This window comes from Meleagris gallopavo, chromosome 1 (assembly GCF_905368555.1).
Source record: "Meleagris gallopavo chromosome 1, MGAL_WU_HG_1.1, whole genome shotgun sequence".
Lineage (NCBI taxonomy): Eukaryota > Metazoa > Chordata > Aves > Galliformes > Phasianidae > Meleagris > Meleagris gallopavo.
Genome location: NC_139404.1, coordinates 44,471,839 through 44,492,269, shown reverse-complemented (window position 1 = coordinate 44,492,269; position 20,431 = coordinate 44,471,839). Strand labels below are relative to the sequence as shown.

At 39.2% G+C, this 20,431-nt stretch overlaps 1 protein-coding gene across 2 annotated transcripts in view; it reads right to left on the bottom strand.

Moving 5' to 3' along the window:
* The window catches only part of PLXNC1 (plexin C1), a 70,392-nt gene that overhangs the window by 42,894 nt on the left and 7,067 nt on the right, over nucleotides 1–20,431 (bottom strand). For both annotated transcript variants that reach the window (XM_085223106.1, XM_010711920.4), the window contains exons 2-7: nucleotides 16,799–16,921; nucleotides 13,406–13,540; nucleotides 11,284–11,384; nucleotides 6,509–6,623; nucleotides 5,361–5,505; nucleotides 1,022–1,091 (exon numbers count right to left, since the gene is read on the bottom strand). In XM_085223106.1, the coding sequence (XP_085079232.1) occupies nucleotides 1,022–1,091; nucleotides 5,361–5,505; nucleotides 6,509–6,623; nucleotides 11,284–11,384; nucleotides 13,406–13,540; nucleotides 16,799–16,921 (689 nt within the window). The remainder of the gene's footprint in view (nucleotides 1–1,021; nucleotides 1,092–5,360; nucleotides 5,506–6,508; nucleotides 6,624–11,283; nucleotides 11,385–13,405; nucleotides 13,541–16,798; nucleotides 16,922–20,431) is intronic.

Below are 20,431 nucleotides of genomic sequence, written 5' to 3'. Positions count from 1 at the left end.
ATTTAAGTGGCCAGTTAGTACATTCTATCCCGAAAAGGGCAAACTTCCCAAACTTCTACTCTGTGTGCATAAGCGTTAGCAAGTATTTCTAGTTTGCTGTTGCCTCTCCTTACCAAAAAATAGGCCTGTTGGAGGCCAGCTCATATCTGATGCATTGATCAGCACAGAGGATGGCCAAGAGCAGCATGCTCTTCTCAGTTCCATCCATGCTGGGAAATGCTGTGCCTTAGAGGAAAACAGTTCCTTCCCTATGTTGCTCCAGGGACCAGGCAGCAATGTGCTACTTCCCAAAAAGCAGGAGTTCAGTTTCATGACAGGTGCCTATGAATTAGCCTCCTCGTAAAGGAGAGAGGCGTTCTGAAAGGAAATACTATAGCTACCTGGAGTATCTGTTAGTCAGACCTAGATTTTAACAACCACATATCGTAAAGGTTTTGGCCATGTACTGGGCACAGATGATTTCTATTGCAAGCTCTCAGCAATGAGTTTGGCTCTGAAAAAGAAAAAAGTACATATATGTACAGAACAACAGGTATTTGTTATTGTTAGCAGATTAAATGCTTTTTTTCTTGTTAAAACATATTCATGTTATCCATGTACCACATCTGAATCACGTCCTGTTCAGTTAAAGAACAGCTCCATAAGGTGACTTTCACAGATTCTCTTGATTTCTCTGACCTAGGTCTTATCCTGAGTACCAGAAGCCCACCTTTTTCAAAAGAACAAAAAGGATTTTAATGTCATTATGACATCCTTTATTATCTCTTCAGACACTTGTCATTCAGTCATTGTAATACCTCTCCTACAGCTGCTAGAGTCCCATTAAATAAAAGAGTCATCAGAAGAAGTACCTTTCTAAAGGCAATCAAAAAAAGAGGAGAAGGAGGAAATGGGCCAAGAAAAGGGATTCAGCTATCTTTAATGAAGCATATTTCTTTAATAACAAAAATAAAGAACAAGCATACTTCCAGTGCAAACACATAAACCCCCCAAAGAACTGCAGTAGGAAGCAGGTTCTTACTTTTCCAACTGAAATGTTTCTGTGATATTCCAAGAGTTTGAGGACAGCGACGCCTCAAGGACCAGACAATCTGGAAAAATGTGACTGTTAGACAAATGCTGAATATTACAAGAAATACTTGTTAAAAAATAATTGACCTGAAGACTTGCGTGCATTCAGTCGTTCTCTACATGGTACCTGCTATCCCTCACACACATATTCCTCACATTTTTTCTAATAAAAATAAACTAGATTTTGTCCTTCCATAGCACCCTTCTGCAAAAGTTATTCAAATGCTACACACACACTCATTAATTGAACTATATGCCACCTATGCATGATATAGACAAGTAATGTTATTGACAAGATATAGGTAAGGAAATGTCATCACAAAATATAATTGTCTCCTAAAAAACAAACAGTATATCTGTGGCGCAGTCAGACTCTGAATTGAAGCTTTCCAGCACAACAGAACAGACTGTTCAAATGCAGGAGACCCCGACATACTGTACTTCTATCTCTTTCTGTCTCACTTGGGTTCAGAGTCTTCTTTTGTAATCTATGCAGTAGCAATTTTCATCCTATTTAAATCTTTTATGATTGCATGAGTCAATTTGCTATTATTTCAGCTAGTAATTATTATACCGACAATTCGCTGGCAGCTGTGGAATGAAAGAGGATCTTCTCCCATGAGCAGAATACCACATCGAAAAACAGAGTTAGATATATACCACTTAAGCCATGGTCTCTTTCATCTGTGTGCCTGCAGATGTGTACGTCTGCAAAATGAATGAGTGTCTGAGATCAGATGAAACCCACGTGTGCAGACCTTCCTAGCTTTCCTATGCTAAGAAGCAGATAGCTTTTTAATATAGGAAAGCTACACAGATTTCAAGTATATTCACCTTGCAAAGGTAGAGAAAGCTTTGCCTTTATCACAGGCTGGCTTGTTCAGATGAAAAGCAGCTTTGGCTACATTTAAATTGCTAAATAAGTAGTATCTCCTGGCTCCACATGCCAGCATGGCACTTGGGCGCATACTGCAAAGGCCACCTGACAGCTTGTTAGAAACAACCCTTGGGACTGTTGGTGTGCTTAAATACCTTACTAAATGGAAAGCAAAGAGTCTGACTTTAAAGTTATTTCAGTAATTGAAGATGTAGATGAGCACGTACAAACACTTTGAAATCCTCCACCAAACACCCATTTTTATCTTCAGAAATCAACATGTCTGCAGAAATCTGGCATGCTGGGCACAAAATTGCCTGAATGACTTCCCTCGTTCATCAAACCACGAGCTACTAAAATGCAGTATTTTACTGGAGGGTAATAAGTAAAAGCTTGAAATTTATCAGTTTCTGGCAATGCTTTCTTCTAAGTTTATTTAAATACTTTAGAAAGAATACTGTCAAAAATGGTTTCCTGATTTTGTCTATATTGAAATTTATGGAAAACAAACCTATTGCTTTCTGCATCGCCTGGACTGACCTTTGAAATGCACCAGACTGCACTGAATAGCAGGTATTTCCAAGTCCCCCCCCTCCCCCGTACCCCTCCTCCCCTACTTCCCCCTCCCTCCCTCCCTCCCTCCCTTCCTTCCTTCCTTCCTTCCTTCCTTCCTTCCTCCCTCCCTTCCTCCCTTCCTCCCTTCCTTCCATTTTTCTGGAAATGACACTTGAAGGAGTTTTGCAATTGCATATTCAGGTGAAACTGAGGCCACTTTACATGAGGTACCATAAATAGTCAACATAGCTCCTACATTTCTACTATAACATAAGTCATAGGAGCACATGAATGGCAGTACTACTGTCAGGTACAAGTGAAGCTCACAACCTTTTGCTTAACACAGTAAAAAGGCTCAACTTTGGCACAAAGCATAGGCAGGGTAAGCAAGGTTTCATAATACTATATATTCTAAAAACCTGCTAATTGAGGAAAAAAAAGTTCTAGTCCAGGAAGATGGAGAACCAGAATGATGACCATGTATTCCTTAATTGCAGGAAATATTTTTATTACTAATAACAAAGGTTAATTAAGAGTTAATAAAGGACATATTTTCCTCTCTAATGCTTTTTTTCCTCTTAAAAACCCACTTACAGTGTTTACTAAAGCCAGCTTAATAGTCCAGAACACTTGTGTATATCACCCTTACTGTCAACTGCTGGGGACAAAGTCTTTTATTCTTGATTCTCAAATCAATATTGGACAGGAACTTAATTTGAGAATCAAGAATAAAAGACTTTGTATTGGACAAGAACTTGGAACTTGGCACACAAAAGTTAAATGATTCTAGAGGAACCTTTGCCATACCAAAGCTTTAGATGAACTACTGAAATCTCAGATTTGTGGGGAACCTATCCCTATTTTGTATTCCAACACTAGCAACATAAGTGCAAAGACAACTTGGATTAAAAGAGCTCTGTGCTTCTATATAGATTCCCAAAGCAATGCAAGCGGGTTGTTCTCTCCCTGTTAGTCCAATAAGACTCTAGTGTGATGAATTATCCCCTGAACTTTCGGGCCAAAAACTAGGGAACACATAAAAAAATCCAGATATTCCATAATTTACTACCTTATTCTAAGTCTCACATAGAATCATAGCATCAATAAGGTTGGAAAACACTTTCAGGATCATCAAGTCCAACCATCAACCTAGCCTATCACATACCATCACTAAACCATGTCCCTTAGCACCAAATTGTACATCTCTTAAATACCTCCAGAGACAGGATTCCATTATCTCCCTGGCCAGCCAGTTCCAATGTCTATCCACCAGCCCCATGAAGAAATTCTTCCTATTGTCCGATCTAATCCTCCTCTGGCACAATTTGTGACCATTTCTTTGTGCCCTATCATTTGTTACCTGAGAAAAGAGACCAGCATCCTCCTCACTGCATCCTCCTTTCAGGTGGCTATAGACAGTGAAGAGGTGTCCCATCAACGTCTCCAGACTAAACAGCCCCATTTCCCTCAATCACTCCTCGTCTGTTTTTCTGGTCCTTCAGCAGCTGCACGGCTCTTCTCTGCACGTACTCCAACAACTCAATATCCTTCTTGTAGCAAGGGGCCAAAGCCTGAACACAATACTCACGCTGCAGTCTCATCAGCACTGTGTACAGTGTCACAATCACCTCCTTAGTCCTGCTGGCATTGCTATTTCTGATGCAGGCCAGGATGCCATTGGCCTTCTTGGCCACCTGGGCACACTGCTGGCTCAGGTTCAGCTGGCTGTCAACTAACACCCCCAGGCCCTTTTCTGCTGGGCACCTTTCCAGCCCATACCACTGCATGGAGTTGTTATGAGCCACATGCATCACCCAGCACTGAGCTTAGTTGGATGCCATGAGGCCATATTTGGCCCATTGATTTGGCTTATACAGATCCCTCTGCAGAGCCTTCCTGTCCTAAATTGTTAAACAAAACTGGCCCTGAGACTGAGTCCTGGGAATGCCACCCGTGACCCGCTGCCCATGGAACTGAACTCCATTCACTGTGACTCTGAGCCCAGCCATCAGGCAGTTCTTCAGCCACAGAACTGTACACCTGTCCAAGCTATGAGCAGCCAGTTTCTCCAGGAGAAGTTACCCACAAAACGCACAAAACAGATCACATGATCCATGCATCCAGTACAGATCAGGTCTCTAATTTTGAGAACAACTTGCAATTGAACAATGTAGCAAAAGAACAAGTGCAAATGGATTCAACCAATAACTTAGAAAGATGAAAGAAATTCAGTTAGACACAGACAGATACATCAGTGAAATTGCTCTTTTAGAAGAAAATCACTTTCTAACAAATGTCTAAATTAGGTTGAAAAAGTTCACTGAATGTTGAGATTATTATTTATACAGACATTCACGCTGAGATTTTCCTCGTACTTATGCTGGTACAGCTTGCTTTGAAAACAAATTCAGCTTGCAGGTGAGAGAAGGGCTAAGATGGGTTAATCTGTCAAAGCAGAGCGTTGCACCAGCACTGCTTCCATGGCTCCAGCCAGCTTGACTGGCCTTGCAGCTTCCCTAAGTTTCCTTACATATCTGCTAACTGCATCATGTAAATATAGGCCCCAAAGCTGAGACACTGCACTGCTACTGATTTGAAGGCTGATTTGAAGAAGCTGCTTCTAGTAACAGGTTAATGTGTTTTATTACCTCTAGAGAGAACTTCATAATAACAAATTGTTAATGATCAAGAGTACTGTAAGTATACTCAAAATCACTTGACAAAACAGGAATAATTTTTTTAATGACATTTAATATAAAGTATTACCTACTGTTCTAAGATCTGTATTTATGCACAGTTCTCCTCAGTAATAAATGACAGTGAATAAATATTAAATAAATGTAATATTAAGACATACCATGATCCAGTATCACTGAAGTAGCGAGACTGCAGACACAGGATGAGTTTTTCAGCACTACATTTTCATGAGGCATTTCAATAGGTTTTACAATTTTTATTATACAGGAAGTAAGGGTTTTGCTTATACTTGCAGACACAGAAATCTATAAAATGATAAGAACATAAGCATTCAATAGATACCTTGTAAAAGTTGTTAAATTGCCCCCTTGTCTCTACAGAAAACTTCAAACTATGAAATGCAGAAATATAATCTTTTGTGGCAGCAGCAGACAATTCATTAGGCAGCTTCTCAAAGGAGAAGACCTCTCCCAACTGGAAAAACAATACAAAGAGTCCAGAAAGGAACAGCATGGCTTACTTGCACAAATTAAATGGATCTCTAATGTATGTGAGGGGAGCAATCTAGACTATTTTGGATTTTAAAACAAGAATTTTGCTGTAGCAGTATTACATGCTGTTATAGTTCCTTCAAAATATTTGAGTAAGAATTACAAATCCTCACAGAGAGCCAACATTTGCATCCATATCTAAAATGCACTTAATTATGAAACAGAATTTGTCTTGTAATTAATTATTCTTTGTTTCTGGCTGAGAGCGCTTTACAAATGTGAGCACATTAATGCATTCAATCAGGAAACCAGAAACAATAACATGCAGATTAAGTGGCCAGTCACAATACTTGATAATCAAATACTCAAGGCTCTGTTTGCTGAGAACAGATACTGAGCAAATACTAATATCAAGCTCTTAAAAGATGCATTTGTGCTAGTATGTGTATCCCAGTGAATGTTTAATAACTTGTTACAAAGCTCAGAACTTACATAATGAACTTAATACATAGTCACTGGAAATATGAAAATAACTAATACAGTGATATAATGGAAAAGTTGTCTTTGTCAGTAGAGCAAATTTTTGAGACAACGTCATGAAGTATTGCTTCAAGATATATTTTATAGGAGAGGAAGAGAACATCTGTCCGATCTACATATTCAACTTACAGAGTTTTCCAATACATTTGCCAATTGCTGAGGTAAGAGAGATTAATATATGGAATGTCATGTCAAAACAAGGGAAGCTGCAGTAAGTAACAGCACAACACATTTTAAGTCACAGTAAACAAACATGCATAAAACTGGGTGTACATACCTGATTTCTGGCAGGGAACCTTAGCAGGATTTTCAGATCTTTATCAGGTGCATGTGAAATGTTAAACCAACCCTTTGTGCTGTTTGAACGTGTACAATTTTCTTTTAATGTGCACCTAAAATTATACATAAGATCATACTAGCTTTCTTATGGTGGCTTTGATTTCAGACACTATACTTCAACTTATTTAATATGCTATTGATTTTTTACAGGAATGCTATTGATTTTTTACAGAGAATATGGTTATAATTGCAAAAAGCTCTGGGGAAACAATCAGTGAAATCTTTTGCTTATCGAAATAAATTACAATGCATTGATATATGCTCTAGGGACCTAATTAAGTCAGTGGGACTCAAGCAAATGTTAGATGCTTGGCAAGTAACAACAGACTTGGTAGCCAGGGACAGACTTCATTACCCTGAATTTTGACTACTTCATTGTACAGCTCTGAATCTGACCTCCCCCATCTCCCTCTACACTCAGTGGAGAGAAATACGCTCTTTCAGGGTCAAGTTATCCTAACCTATTTTAGACATTAATGCCAAAGTGAAATGATCCACATTATGAAAGCTGCTGTTTCTCTCCAATGTAAATGGAGATGGGGGTGAAGCTCAGATGTGAAGCCACACTTTGAATGCAAAGCTGAGATGAATTAATCATTCTTTCCAGTCACCTCTGTTGTCCACTGATATGAATAGTAACCTTTGCTTTTGATTATAAACACCTGTTTTGAAAAGGTAATTCAAAAAATATATCTCAATCTTCAATAATAAAATTAATTTCAGAAGTAGGATAGCAGAAAGGAAATGAAAATGTTACAGATGCCAAATTGTAGGATGAAGAAACTATACACTAGAACAAAATTAAGAAAGAGTGAGGAAATACCAGGATATATAAGTATTGTAAATATTGCACAAATGAAAAAAATGCAATAAGGAATAGAGGACATTGACATACAAATTAGATGGATGATCACTGAGTCTGACAAATGAATCCTTAAAATACTACCTGGTGTGAACAGCTAATGAACAATTCATGGACTAACTTCAAGTAATTTTCTAAAGCAAGCAAGTAAAGTTATTTCTAAATGCATGTATCTTAATGTTAAAAGTGAATATTCATAAGTAGAAGCAGTATTTAATATTAATGTTTTAATAACAGCACTTTTCTACAAAAGTAGAAGTATGTTTAGCTTCAATCACGTAACATTGACATGTGCCTTAGGGAACTATTCTTTTGCTAAAAATTAGAAATGTGGACATGCTTGAAACACGTGGATCTTGATATAGTCTTTCCACTAGGAGCTCACTGCATAAACGTACTTCGTGAGCAATGTGGTTGTTCTCCAGAAGGAGAACACATGAAAGAACTTAAAAAAAAAAATCTATCGCTTTTGAAAATGCCCAAAATAACCCAACAAACCATACAAGCCATAAAGCCATCTTCTCTTTAAATCAAGATGTTGGCAACAATAATGCATTTAAACACAAGGTCACTTCCTTTGTGGTCTAACTGAGGAAACTGCTACATAAGAAGCTTGTGGAGCTTTGCATCTGAATACATTCAAATCATAACTACACTATCAAAAATTGAGAGTATGTCTGACATATTTCAAACTGACTTAACCAGGGCAAATTTCAGTCTCATTTAGGTCTTTCTTCACCTTACTGAGATCGCAAAGGTCCATGACCACTGTTTTAGAACCACAAAGGATGGATGGGATCTGTCATCAACAGATGCCCATAAACCAGATGCTCAGCTGTATGTAGTTAAATAAGTCTAACTGGCAATGAGGAATGGGAGAGAGACATCCAATAGTTTTTGATAGGCAGAAAATCACACCCTTGAACATACAAGGCAACATGCTTGTCATACTTGACACTAAGTAAAGACATGCGTTTCAGTGACATTAATACTAAAATATTAAATATGAAAATAGTTGATAAAGCTGAATATTCAAAACTGTCCTAGGACAAAGATACTTATATTCTTAGACCACCAGAGCAACATAAGCAGTGAGCCAGTTTCCCTCATCTACAATGAAGAACTTAGGAGCTTCATGGCAAAAATGTACTATCACTTTTTACCAAGGGCTGTACTTGTCTTCATGTCAGGGAAAAATTGTCTTTTATGCTCTAAAAGATTATCTTTAACGTTCAAAAAATGTACAGTGGAGAATGGTCATTTCATAGGAAACAGCCACATGGGGAAGTAGAGGATCTGATATCTCTCATCACAAACTTTAATAATTGCCTTGTAGAAGCCAAAAGTAACGTGAATTTCACTCACTTAAGGGTAAAACTGTTTTGTTATATCCCTATTTTGAGACAAAATATACAGTTTGCAAGCACACTGTAATGAATGTAAGTACGGTTCTGAAAAGTAACATGAATTCAGACAGCTACTAAGAAAGTGAAAATATGAATGCAGCAAAGGTAGCTGAAAGATTCTGGACTCTATTTTTCCTGGAAAGGCAGACTGGATCAGGCCCTATACAACACAGAAGAGAATTAGGCATAGCAGCAAGACAAGACACAAAGCAAAGGGTGAAGTTAATTAATTAACTGGGAGAAAAGAGCAAATTTAGGGAGAAGGACTCTTAAAAGACTTCCACGGGAGACAAAGTGGCACTTTCTGCTTTCAACACCCCCATAACTTTCAGGATCAAATTTCAGGCACACATAGATATTGTTATTTCCATATTGAAAATACATGTAAAACATCAGTGCCTTCTACTGGAATAACTGTAACATACTTTGGATAAATACGGTTCATCTAAAAAATACATAAACATTAAGGGAAATCACACTGTTCTATGACTAATTGTTCTGAATGATTTTAAGGGAAAAGGGGAATATGTAATATATTTGTCCCTATGGAAGACAGAGTAGAAATAGAGTAGTAACATTTTGTTTCATTTTGTTTTCACTTATAATAAGATATGTGTATTTTTCATCAAAATACTGGATTGAGTTCACATTGTCTTAAAAAAATTATTGTGTAATATATTGCTTTAATGGACATGTATGGACGTTGATAAAATCAGAGCTCCCTCCAAAAAAACAGGCATCTAATGATGCTAAGTGCTAACAATGAAGAAAATATGTAGGCGTTGAAGAGGAATCATATGACAGTAATCAATTTTTTCTTCAAATTATTTCTGTTTCAACTAGGTGGAAACTTATGGTGATTTCCCTCATAAAAAGGGGATTTACTGACTGATAACTGTTATCTTTATAAGACAACTAAAAGCCTGAAAAGCTTAACACTGTAATTTATACAGTCTAACATGGTACCAAAAGAAAGGAAGAGATTTTGGAAAAAGAAAAACAAACCCAAACACTACAGAATAAACACCTACTCTCTTCTGATAAGCACCTTTAGAAATGCAAAACCATGGTAACGTGGTAAAACAAATCGATCTCATAATCAGTTTTCTTTAATGCTTTAACCAGTGATGAACTGGTATAAAAAGAAGTTCTATACTGATAGCATCTGATGATGTTGGGAACATTACCGTGCAGAGTAGGGTGAGACTATCACACAGAAAAGCTTGGGTAACTTTGAAACGGGATGACATTTTGAAGCATGATGTATGAGAACATGTACCTACAGCAATAAATATCTCACAACCCATATGTGCTACAGACTGGAAACTCATCAGCTGGAAAGAAAACAGAGAAAGAGAAGGGCCTGGGGGCTTTATTTGATCATGGATGAATGTGGTCCATCAATGTGATGCAGACATGAAAAAGACATTTGTGATCCCAGGACACAGTAAGTAAGGTGCTTCCTGAACAGACTGGGAGGGATTGAAGACTGCTGAGCAATGTACAGTTGAAATCTCCTGTGGAATAGTTTGATAGCTTTGGCCACCCTTATTTGAAAAGGATGCATAAAAACTTCACAAAGGGTGAACTTCAACAGAGTTAAAGAAAGCAGTGTCTTATATGAAAGGAGCTTAGTGAAGTTAGCTGTTTCAGTACTGCAAAATGAAAGTGAAGAAGGGAGCTGTTTTCACAAAAAGATAAATGTGAGGGACAAACAAACCCTACTGAAGCCAAAGCAATGTGGGCAACAGAACAGGCAAGTATAACCTGACCACCAATACGTGTGTGATGAAAACAAGCTGAGAGATTTTAACCAGGAGAAAAATGAAATTCTTGAAGAGTCACGCAGTCAATGCAGCGAGAACAAAAGGTCTGTTTAAAGTTAAGATGGAGCTTGATGAGGGTTGCAGCTGTCAACACTGGGCTCGAAGACCCAGGAGCTCCTTAAATCCAGGCCAAAGACATGCAGTAGCTTTCAAACTTGATTCAAAGAAAGCAGCAAAACTAATCACTCAGATGCAAGGATTAAGCTTTTAGAAACTAATTCTCCTCTAGCCTAAATGAAAAGCAGTGATTCCAAAGCACTATGAATATTGAAGGCAACTGAGCACCCTTGCCCTGTTCTCCGATGCAAGCAGCTCCCTTTTAAGATGCTTCAAGGACAGTTTTACCTCTCAATCAATTCTAAAAACATAATATTTCTTCTTTTTAGCTTAACATACATTTTATGAGTAGAACTCAAAAATCTAAGGGCTAACACACGCTTTAAAAGGTGCAAAATTCCTTTTCACATTACAATAAAGCATCTCACATTTATGGCAATGATTGATTTCATAAAAATTCAGTAGATACAATCTTGATGCTGAATATCCCCAAGCCTGTAAAAATGTACACTGAGTAATAATGCATTATTTTTATATGCAAGGCTAAGACACCAGAAAATACCTTTGATTCAAAGAACACCACCCACAGTAGGGATCCTTTGCAGATAAGCATTCTTGCTCGGAAACATATCTACCACAATTTGCAACTGGTATTCTTCTCACCTAAAACCAAAGAATGCAATAATACACCGAATTAAAATAGCCTTCAGAAACAAGAAAATTAAGGGTTACCATAAAAATTCTGACATCAGTCAAGCACGATCCCTTCAGAGAAGTTTCCTTATGGACTTCCCTCTGCCAGAAGACCTTTGGATAGAAATGTGTGGCCTATTTTACACACGCTGCATTTTGCCATCAGATGGTGAAACTCCTCTGACAATGACAATTTGGTTCTACTACTCAAAGGCCAGCATGGACAGAGTAATGCAGGACAGTCTGATTAGCATAGTGAGTTATAGGGAACAATAGAAAGGAGGTTTATTTTATGAACAATGCTCTGCTTAGCAGCATAGTTTTCCTCTCATCAAAACTGAAATTTTTAAATGATTGATGAAGGTGCATTCAAAATGCATGCTCAAAACAAAATGCTTCTGTGTTTACATCAACATGTCAGGTAACTGCATGTGCACACTGGAACAAGCGCATGCAACTACTCAGCATGCATGCAAGCAAATGCTATTTCAATAAGCAAATATAGATAATTGTGGCTATATTGTATGTATCTATACTTGTACATTCAGCTTGAATATCCTAGTCAGCCATTTTCAGAAAAGGAAAGGAAAAAGAAAAAGAGAAAGCTGTTTACAAATACAATAATGTTATTAATAACAATGTTAATTAATAGTATTAATAAGAAAAATATTCCTGATTCAAGCCATTTGTTTACAAATTTGTAAGTTCCTATGTTTTGTGAGCAGAAACAAGGACATGTAGCAGGTATGTATATAGGTATTCACTTTCTTCCAACCACAAATTGTAAAATTCAATTTACCTGCAGATGTGTGAGATAATATGCTCAGAAACTAACCAACATCTTAAACAACTAGCAATTAAACAAAGAAAACACAGAGTAGATGTCTCATTTAAGCTACAGGAGATAAGTAGAGAAGCATGTACTCCTAAAAACTGCTGTTCCTCTTCAACAAGTCTCTCTTTCACCAGTGCCTAAGAAAATGGAATCCTTTCCCTTGAATATTTACATATTTACATATTTACATATTTTTGACTGAAATTTTGAAAGTTTCTGCGTAGGTGATATGTGGTTTGTATCAGTCAGGAATTCTCCCACCAACTTACCCACTCCCTCAGATAGCAGGCTATCATTTATGTTCACTGCTGGAGAAGTGATCTTAATGTAAATAAAGTAGCCATGTGCTGGGGTAAAATCCCATCCTGCTCAGATGGCCCTTATGTTTTTCCTGACATTTTCCCAACTATTGGTGAGACAATGGAGCTTGCTGAGTTAATTCTCAGCAGCCCTGCTGCAGGACATGCTGCAACAAGTGCATGGGCTACTGGGAGCTGCTCTTAGCCTCTGAAATGGGTACCCATGTGCAGAAGCTTACAGGATTGCTCAGCCTCACCATGTTAATCAATTCTAATTGTGGATTTGTTCTTTTGTTTGTTTGTTTGTCTGTTCACTCATTTGTTAAGTGTAGGCCTACCTGAAGATGATGACAACTTTATTATTGACTTCAGCAGGACTAAAAATTCAAAGCTATCTCTCAAATTAAGAGATTTCTCCACATCAGAAAATCCCCAATTGAATAACAAGCTCTAGCCTACCAATGCCTGGATTACTACTTCAGAGGAACTCTTCATAGAATCTAGTTTTGTGTGCTACCTTCAGGCTTGATTCTGTATAATGCCAGAGTCCAGGAAAAAAAAGAAAAAAAATTGACTCTCTTGACTGAATGGCATAAAATAATCAAGGGATTAAGGGCCTTGCTGGATCAGAGCAAAAGTGGGCAGCACCATGGAAACAGAAGCTCTTCTAAGCTCTGCAGAAGTGCAACCAAAACTCAGAGAGCATAACCCGATCTTAAGCATAAAGCTGGTAACTGCAGTTTGGATGTTACGGTTTGGACTCTGACTGACCCAAACTGATACTTCATCTATAAGTGGCAGAAGTCTTTAAAGCAGCAGTTTATTTGAATTTATTTATTTTTTAGTGCTGTGCTTACCTTATTGGCAGAGAACAGATAGATGTAGTTACTATCTACTGGATCAAGTCGAAGTTTGGGAAAAATAGAGGTTTCTTCCTCAATTTCGTACAAAATCTCTGGGCAATTAGATTTCATATCCTCATTAAGAATAGCCTAAAACACATGAGAGGAAATTATTCACAACCCCCTTATCAATGTGTTAGCATTTTAACCCGAAACCTATTTTCTGTTCTTTCACTAATAACATCAGAGATCTCTGAGATGATTTACTGTGCCCTGATACAGTTCATGTGCTGCACTGGCTCTCGCGCTGCAGAAAGAAAGAGGAAAAGACCATCAGAACAGAATTTCTGCAACATACATAGCAGACAAAATTTTGCATGCAACCTGCTACTGCTTTAGTGTATGAAACATCCCACTCATTGAGTATGTTCATGATTGGCGCAGAAACTGAATATGGAAGAGACACCTATATCTCAGAGTTATATTGTGTTAAATACTTCTATGAGTGGAGAAGAGTACTATTCTTCTGGAAAAAATGAACATCAAGGCACCCAAAATGTAAATGTGGTTCTATGCTAGTAATTTGACAGAAGTTTCTTTGTGACTTTCCTGGTTATACATATATTGTGGTGTTCCATCATATCTTGCCCAACTGTAGTTTTCTATCACCCTGCTCACCAAATTCAAGAGAACCAGAGAACACAGAAACTTTCATTTGCAAGTTAATAAGCATACTAACACAAATACAAGTTTTTTTTTCCATAAACATGACTAAATAGGGTAATGTTCACTGTCTTCACTGTGCTAAGGAGACATGAAAGACTTTAATTTTATTTTTCAATATCAAAAGCACATCTTTATCAAATGGACAAAAGCTTTTTAAGCTATTATACTCCTTTTCAACTGCCTGGAAAAAAAAAAAACACCAAAACAAAACAAAAAAGCACCATAAAAGAGCCATCCTTTGCAACATAGACAGGAAATGCACATTTTAGCAAAACTCAGAAGAAATTAAAGCATAAAATATGTTTTGCTGAATGGTTAAGAAGTTTGAGAGTGAGATAAGATGACTTTCATTTCTGCGTGACCGATTTAAACTATCTAGGTCAATTATTCAGAAACCAAGGCAAAATGGGCCTTGAACTTTCTAATGGACAGCTATTCACATGACACAGGCTAACAAACCAATAAATGTGCTGCCTTCCAGTGCTCCTCAAATCCACCAATATTGAGTATTTCCACTGGAAAATGTTAAGGCATTCAGAAACAGAGCGTCTGCTCCTTTACAGGTACATGATCCTTAAAGGACCTTTTCCATTATTATCATTCAGCTGGGTTATCTGATGGAGGACTTCTAGGCTCAGAGACAATCACAAGACACAAACCTTCCAGTCAGGGGCTATAAAATGTGTATACTACCCACAGGATGTAAACCAGGGGGCCCTGGGAAAGTGCAGAAACCACAGAGCTTTACAAACCCATGGGGCTGTGCACAGGAAGGGAAGCAAGAGGGATAAAGAAGGGTATAGGTAGGAAAGAGTAGAAAGGGGAAGAAAAAGGCATGTCATAGGTAAAACTGAGACCATCAGTACACTTGTCTGGCCAGGCCCTGTGCCTCATCACTGCAGCCCGCCATATCTTTTCACATTTTCTCATTAAATGTTTCCTTAACACCGTCTCTGCATATTTACACTCTTACATGTATGCCACGGGGCAGGAACACTGTGTGTTCCCAGACCAGCTGCTGGGGGGGACTGGAGTGATGAGGTGGGTGCAACAGTCGAATGGGGGCTGTGGGTCACAGCCCACGTATCTGGTGCTGCCTGCCAAGGCAGGGTGAGTGTGCATGGATTCCCCGGCCTGGTGTGCTTGTGATGTGTGTGTGTATAAACCTGAAAACTTCAAGCTGAACCAGCTGACAAATAGGCATCCTGTGAAGTCCAGGGCCTGAGATCCAGACAGGGGTGTAGGTCCAGGGGCTGTGCTGGTACTTGTGGGACCCATGAACTTCAAGCTGGACTAGTCAGCAAGCAGGCAAACCAAGAAGCAGTTCCAGGGCCTGGGATCCAGGCAGGGGTGCTGGGCGGACACAGGGACTGTACCAGTATGTGACGGACCCATGAATATGTGTATGTATATATGCTTGTGAACCTAGAGTGTGCTGTGTGCCTTTTTGCACGAGTGAACTTCTGTATCTCCCAGAAATGAATATGGAGTCTTGGCTCTGTTGGCATTTTATGTGAATCATGTGCCTGGGCAGCCAGAAAGGCAAACCGTACCCTGGGTACATCAAGCATGGTATTGCTAGCTGGGCAAGCGAAGGGACTCCCCATTCTGCTCTCTGCTGGTGTGGCCTCACCTTGAGTACTGTATGCAATTTTGGGCAACACAGGAGAAAAGGACCTAAAAACTATTAGAGAGTATCCAACAGAGAGTTACAAAGATGATGAAGGGTCTGGAGGTGAAGGGTCTGGAGGTGAAGACTTTTGAAGAGTAGTGGAGGCAGAGAGGTGTGTTCAGCCCACTGCAGAGGAGCTGAGGGGAGGCCGGATGGCAGCTACAGCTCCTCACAGGGAACAGAGGGGCAGCGCTGAGCTCTGCTCTCTGTGACAGCAACAGGGCCAGAGGGAACGGCATTGAGCTGAGCAGGGGAGGGGAACAGGTTATTCACCAGAGGGTGGTGGGCACTAGAACAGACTCTCCAGTGCAGTGGCCTGGCACAAAGCTTGCCAGAATTCAAGAAACATCTGGAAAATACTCAGACAAATTATGTAACTTTTGGGTGATCCTGTGTGTAGCCAGGATTTGGACTTGATGATCCTTATGGGTCCCTTCCAACTCGAAATATTCCATGACTCTATGCTTCCCATTACTGGTCATGTCAGTGTCTCTGGGAGTGTCTGTGTCTCTCTGGGATACGTACTCAGCTTTGCTGATGGTTGGACCAGAAAAGGGGAAAGTAGCAGCCACATCCCAGTCTGGGCAGAGAGCCTTGGGTACCAAGGCATTGGGCTGGGCCCCAGCAGTTCAGGCAGGAGTGAACTTGGGACTGGAGTGACTGGAGGAGGCAGACATGCTTTTTACCTCACTTAACAGAAAATCAAAACAGGGAAATAAACAAAAGACAGAGTAACTGAGAACGCCACAGTCCATAAATTGATTACTGAGGGCATTAGCAGATTAATGAAATGTTTCCCTGCTCTTTAAGCAGGATACATAATTGCTTTTGAAAGTTATCTTGTTCTTCAAGGAGCAATGCGGCAATTACTTCATAAACAAACAAAAAAGAAATAGAGATTCCAGGTGGTATATCTGCTCATAATGCAGTACTAAACCATAGGAAACACATACTTATTTGAACACAGTAGTAGTCAATGCAGAAGGGAGGAATTCCCATGCTCTACTTACCTTCAGTAACTGTCCATCATCTGTTCCCAGAAAGAGAACGATCTGATTTAAAACAACTGTGCCATAAACAGCCACTAATCCAGAGTGAATCAAGGTGGGTGATTTCTTGATTGATTGTACCTTCTGAAAATCAGATATAAGAGAAAACCATTACAAAGTTATTCACTTGTACTACAAAATATTTATAAAAAGAAGAATCCCTGGAAAGATTCTCAGAAAACTCATCTGTTGAAAATAGCATGGGTAACATTTTTATTCTGGCAGTACTTCAGAGCAACACATCATTGGAAATGGCACATGAAACTCCTTTTTTATATACAGGGCAATTGGTCACATCCACAATAGAGAATACATTTACTGCAGCTAAACCACTGATCTCAGTGGGACACAGACTTGGTCTAAAAGCTGCACACTAATTTTCAGTATAATTTCTCTTCTTTAGGACATAATGCTCTGAAACAATTCTGGACTGCCAGTACTTCTCAATGCAACCATTTTTTTCCATCACCTGACAGCACCTATCAGAAGGGCTACAGATACACTCAGCAACCACATAAAACGATATGCAAATGTTCTAGAGAAAGGATGTATTTCAAACACTCAGACTCTTTTCTCTTGCCAGAAAATGCACAGCTTCATCCTCCCCGGTATGGTTTCCTGCTTTACACTAAAAGGAAGTTGAGACTTGCGTACTACATAAATATAAAAATGATACAAAGCAGCATAAAGTTCATGTCAGGGAGGACATAAATGTACTTGCACAAACTTCAAAATCAAATGTTACCTAAAATTCTCTGACCAAGCTGGATAAAGTTAAGAGACAAATGCATGTAAGAAGCTCATGAAAGAGAGCACTGTGTGGGAAATCCCTACATCTTGTGGAACAATGAAAAAAAAACCATACCAAACAACCCTGATCTACTACCTTCACTGCAGAAAGCCAAATGTCTAAAGGAAGCCCCTTCTCTGTGAGAGGCTGGGGGAAAAGCTCAGGCAGAACTAGGCCTTTGAGAATAAGCCTCATAGGTCAGTTTAAAATGCCCAGAATTTCAGCCTCAAGGCTGAAACCTACAAGAACACCCTGAGTGCAAGAACCTATTTTGCATTATTGCACTAGACCAAGTGTAAGAATGGACTATTAAAATCCACATTCTGCAGAAAGGTGAAGGCATTTCTCAAACTTACGAAGTCAACAAAAGACTTTTTTTTCAACAACAACAAAAAAGAAACAAATCTATAACATGGTAACAGCTGAATCCAACTCTCCTGCATGCTTGAATGCTGGCTTAACCCCAAAAGCCTTTCCACATAGAAATACATTTTTTTCTGAACTGCAATCCTAAGTCAATTAAAATCTTTTTCAGTCATCTGAATTATTTTAATTAGCTTGCAAGAACAGCCATTTGGAGTAAAAGAAGACTTGATTAACTTTCATATTTAAAGATCTTTTTTTTTCTTCTTTTTTTTCATGCAGCAGGAAGAAAACATAGGAACTGCCATGTACTGGCACAGAATTTCAGTAAAACCCACTTTGGCATAAGATTCCAGTATCACAGAGGTCTCTTTTATATATGGGGAAGGAAAAGTGATTGCATGCATCAGAGGGTAACAAACTCCAGCACTGGTACACACAATGAGCCCTTGCTCAGACCAAGGAGTGAGGAGATGAAGTGTTCCAGCCTTTGATTACCAAGAGAATTAGGATTTTTTCTCTCGGTGCTCTGTATAGCAGTGTTAGGAAGACAAACCACCCGAGGTTTCCTGCAGACTCGGTACAATAGGATCACAGAAGAGGGGAGGACTCACCCAGTCTCTGAAAAGCCTTGCTGCCAGATTTTATTTTGACCCACATGCAAGTAAAATAACTAGTGTCATATCAGTGCATCCTCCTCATCTGACTGAGGAACCAGTACTGACAAGTGTGGAAGCCTCCTCCCCTCACTCTGCTTGCTAGAGGGAGGGTCAATGCGACATTGAGCTAATACAGATAAGAAGAGGAGGAATTTAGATGGTGGACAACCACAACAAAAATTGTCTTCTCTCTTTTGCAACCTACTTCTCCATTTCTGCCCATTCCCTCCAGGGTGCAGCTGCTGCTTTCACCCTTCTGTCATCCCTTTTCCACATGCATTTATTTTTTTAACAAGCCCTTTTACTTCTTCCAGTGTAACTAATGGGGTTACAGCACTTTAGGGCCTTCCAAAGCTTTTCTCTTTCACAGCTAAACCCAGCCCTAAAACACATTTACGATCTAAACCTCTTTTATACTTGAAGAGCCATTCATCTCCATAATCATCTATCCTGTAACACTTCCAGGCTCATACAGAAACAAGAAATGCAAACGAAAAGACAACAAATACTGCTATAGAAAGTTTTTGGTTTTTTTTTTTTAATTCTTCAGTTGTGCTCTTCTATTTTAATCTATTGTTTCCCAGAATTTTCACAGCGATAGGTAAGCCTACAGATTTCCTGAATAAATTTACATTTTGTCTTTAAAATCAAGCTTTCTATGCTGTTTGGTTATTGGCATTAAAGTTATTTTTATTCATTTCATATTTTGCATCTCATTTTCAGATTTCTCTCCATATGATTCCAGCTGCAGCAACCATATTCACACTTGTCTTTCTGTCTCGATTTCCTCTTGATTCTCACACCTCGAAGGCAAGGGCAGCACTCTAGCTCAAACAGCTCTCAACATATTGCAGTTAGCCAATAAGTAAAAAGTAAGGGTTTGAGAATTTGGAGTGAACAAATGGAAGCAACTATACGAAAGGACATAAAACTTGTGAACTCTGTATAGCAACAGTCAACACTGCAGCAACACATAAATGTCTTTCCCAGTGGGAGAAATCTCCTGGAACCTCATTCTGGGACCACCCTTCAACCTCTTCCATCAATTTTTATGACATCAGTGGGTAACAAACATATATCAGTGCATGCTGTGAGCCTTTGTTATGGCTAAGGAATGAGGAATTGATCTGTTCCAAAATTTGATATCTATCAGTTTTTTTAAATTTGTATACTGCGTAGCAATGCTAGGAGAACAAACCATCCCAGGTGAGCAGACTGCAGAACATCAGGGAGGACAATAGGAAATGAAGGTCTAAACAGAGATCCTGTAGACACAAAATCCTGATCTTCACAATGCAAGGGCAGGAGAGACACTCAGAGGCCAGACCTGAGGAAAAGCCTGATTGAGGCTTCTGAGACATGGGATGCTAGAAGCTTCTTGCAGCAGAAGAAATGTTCCTCCTCTGCCCCCAGATCTGAATTTACAGGATCAGTAAAGTGCCCTAACAACAAATGAGGAGGGAGATCAAGCTCTATTAAGGAAGGCTTGCAGAGCAACTGGGCTTGAAATGAACAGTAACAGAAAGAGCAAGAGGAAGTGGTGGGTGACAGTGGCTGGAGATTCCCTTCTCTGAGAGATGAAGGCACACATCTGTTAAACAGTAATGCTGCTAAAACAGGTTTCTTTTCTTAGGTTTCTTGCAGAGAGACTGCCAATGATGTTCCATCCCTTGGGCTACCATCCAGTATTGCACACCCCCGTGGACATCTAAGATACTGCCTAGAGAAAATGAGGACTACAGAGCTCTGGAGGAGGGAGGAGTCCAGGTCTCATCAATTCTA